This window comes from Diplotaxodon limnothrissa, linkage group LG14, assembly GCF_057381915.1.
Source record: "Diplotaxodon limnothrissa isolate DT_005_m linkage group LG14, D_limnothrissa_male_GT1.1, whole genome shotgun sequence".
NCBI lineage: Eukaryota > Metazoa > Chordata > Actinopteri > Cichliformes > Cichlidae > Diplotaxodon > Diplotaxodon limnothrissa.
Window position 1 is genome coordinate 42,234,001 of NC_140609.1, and position 3,366 is coordinate 42,237,366.

General features: G+C 47.6%; 1 protein-coding gene across 1 annotated transcript in view; it reads right to left on the reverse strand.

The window, feature by feature from the left end:
* Positions 1-2,289: 2,289 nt before the first annotated feature.
* LOC146619607 (S-arrestin-like) overlaps positions 2,290-3,366 on the reverse strand; it is a 15,558-nt gene continuing 14,481 nt past the window's right edge. The window contains exons 14-15 of the mRNA XM_085371443.1: positions 3,192-3,201; positions 2,290-2,383 (exon numbers count right to left, since the gene is read on the reverse strand). Coding sequence (XP_085227569.1) covers positions 2,290-2,383; positions 3,192-3,201 — 104 coding nt within the window. The remainder of the gene's footprint in view (positions 2,384-3,191; positions 3,202-3,366) is intronic.

Sequence of the window (3,366 nt, forward strand, 5' to 3'; positions counted from 1 at the left end):
GATTCTTGTCTTCCCTCTCTCGCTGGATACCTTCAACAGTTATCGGTCTCACTTCTACACCAAGGTTGGAATATCTCCCAGTCTGTTGAACCATTGTTTTAAAGGGTACCGGGACGATCTTCATACCTGTTTTGTCCATGAAGTGAGTCACGGACCATGGTGCTTTTTGCTCCCTTTTTGATTTTCTGTTAGCACCAATGTGTCCTTAGTTTCACTTGAGTGTATTATGTGTTGTGAACTCATGCTTGTATAGTAGAGGAGAGCTTGTTGGTGGAACTTTGACAGCTTTGTGGGCACTTTGAGAATATCACGGTAGAGAAAGTCAATACCTCGTAATTTCTGTGTCTGACAAAAGAGCTCAAAAATCTTAGTTTGAGGCTCCGTTCATAACCCCCAAATCAAAACTTCTCTACACTCTTAACCCTATCAGCTCATCTCCTGTAGAGACATTTATTATTTCTCCAAATGAAATTCAAATTCACGCTGAATTTGAGTCATTCTGTCACAAACTCATCTCGGATAATAAATTCTTCCAAACACTGTCGTGTTCCTTTGAAGCCATGAATTAAAAGTGGATTTACATGCTGCTGTTAGCCGCTCTCTGTGGACCCAGGCAAAGGATTACATTTGGGCTCTGAACACGCCCCCGGGCCCAGGACGAGCTGCCCTTAGAGTCCGGGCCCTCTGGGTCCACAGCCTCAGTGTTAAGTGACTGACAGTTAGTATCCACAGACACAATGGCTCCACAGATACTCAGTCCATCTGCAGAGACACACAAAACAGCAGGAAGCCTCAGTTTGTGGATGTACTCATTAATCATGACACTTTATTAATCCTTAAGGAAATGATGTAGGTTATAGTTGCTCCAAGACAGTAACAGGCTAAACTAAACAATACATGTTACAGATTTTTCAAATTTAAGAATTAAAAATAGCACTAATGTACACAAATCACTTAATTATAAATATCAAGAATATTATGGATGGATGCTCACTGGACTCGATCTGATCTCTTTATTGTCACCGTATAACAAAAGTACCTCTGTGTGACAGGAAGTAGAAGTGAGAAACCCAAAGGTAAAAACATGGAGCCGCGCGGAGTGTGAAACATGGAGAACAGGCTTCTTTAATCAAACACAAGCACAGCGACTAACAGCTCACAACCTCAATCTGTTTAATGCATGCAGAAAAAGTGGAACACACACACGTATGTCAGGTATCACCGTATCAGACAGAAACAGGAGAAACATCGCTGCCTCTAAAATAAGCACACTGACAGGTCAGCTATGACGTGCTCTACAGAACGTCAGCAGCTCGTTTCACTGAGCTCTAAAGATGCACTTTACTCGTCTACATTCGCTCAGAGCCTCACGGCTAACAGCCCGGCCTGCTGACACTCATCATATCCAGCATTTCCTTCATTTAACGTGACACACCGACCCTCTGAGGACGGGAAATGTTAAACTCTGCCTCCCAGAAATGACCCTCAGGCCCTCAGCTGCTTTCCTCTGGAACAAAAGAAGCTCCACGTGCTGCAGGAGGAGGTGGAGTTGGACGGAGGACGGCCAATCATGGATGCCTGTGGCCACGTCGGCATTCTTCACCTAACCCTAATGAAGCACTTAGACCAGGGGTGTCCAACTCCAGGCCACGAGGGCCGGTGTCCTGCAGGTTTTAGATCTCACCCTGTTTCAGCTCACCTGAATCAGATGATTAGTTCATTACCAGGCCTCTGGAGAACTACAGGACATGTTGAGGAGGTCCTTTTAAATCAGCTGTGATGGATCGAGGACACATTTAAAACCTGCAGGACACCGGCCCTCGAGGCCTGGAGTTTGACACCTGTGACTTAGACCATTTCATTCATCAAAGACAAGCAGCTCCACCCGTCCATCCACCTCAGCGTCCTCCCAGCCACGACTGCATCACTCAGCTTTGTTCACAGCATAATCACTGTGGCCACCGGAGGGCGCTGCATCAGGTTTGGGAAACCCTAACGTACACACCAAACCCAGCCATGGAGGAAATGCTGCAGGAAAAAAAAGTAAAAACACCTGGTTCCAGGTAAAAGTACTGCATTAGGGGAGGAGATGGTCATTTATGGCAGACAGAGTTTTTGGTTCCTGCTAGCGCCACCTCGCGGCTGTAGTTAGCCTGGGGGTGGTGTTGCAGGAAACACGATGGAGTCGTTAAAACAGTGAGGAAACCACGGGTGGACGACCACGCTGTGTTCATCTTCAGCTCCGAGTGGCCGCCGCGCCGTTTGACCTGAGGCAGCCATCTTTGTAGTTCAGGCGTCGGTGGGGGACTCGTCGTCGTCTCCGTAGACCACGCCCTTCAGGTAGGCCCGTTTGAATTCCTCAAACACCATGTCATCTGATTCACTGCAGCACAGACACAGTGGGAAGGTCAACAGCAAGCTTCGCGTCCTGTCTCAGCAGTTTAAGTCACTTCCTGTTCTTGATAAACAAGAAAAAACTGAAACACACGTGTACGTTTAAACACACGTTTGCCGTAAACAGTCACATGACCACGCGGAGGTGCTGGGGCTCGATGACCAGCTTTAAACCACAGCCGCCCGATCAAGGTTGTAAAAACTAAAGTGTGGGACTTCAGTCTATCAGCGGTGTCAAACATAAGGCTCGGAGGCCACAACTGGATCGGCAAAGCCTCTGATCTCGCCTGCTGGGCAAACGTGAAGGAGGGCAGGAATTTTGGCCTTTAACTGTGTTTTCATTTCAAAATCCATCCGCTGTTCTCACCGAGGTGACGACAGAACACGACAACATAACATTTTACAGTCACAGGACGAGCGACGAGCGAATTTTCTACATGTCGTGCTGACAGATTTCTTTGATCTGCGTTTAGTTGTCGTGTGGAAAAAGGAGACGCCTGTTTTATATTATTTACGCCTCTCAGGGATTAAAAGTGGGATTAATCTTTACAGGGACAGCAGGGGCGCTTTGCTGGTCCGGCCCTCCACGTAAGACGAGCTTGACCTTCCTGCTCCACGTGAGCTACGTCTGCTGCCCTGCTCCTTTTAAATTTAGCCAGTCAGATTCGAGCCCCTCCCCCCCTTGTAAGACAGAGAATCGGCCTGGGAAGCGCCAACCTTTCCCTATGATGTCCGTCACACAGAGGAAGACGTCACTGTGTGGGACAGGAAGTGATGTCGTTTACTGTCACACTTACCTGTCCTTGGCTGCAGGTCAGTCAGCATCAAGAAAAGAGAAACAGGTGAAATATGAACAATATGAACTTTTTTATATGGCGCCAAATCACAACAGCTGGTTTCATACGGTCAGGTAGACCCTGCAGTGACACACCTGGAGGGTAACACTGGGAACACGCAAGAGTGTGCACCTGA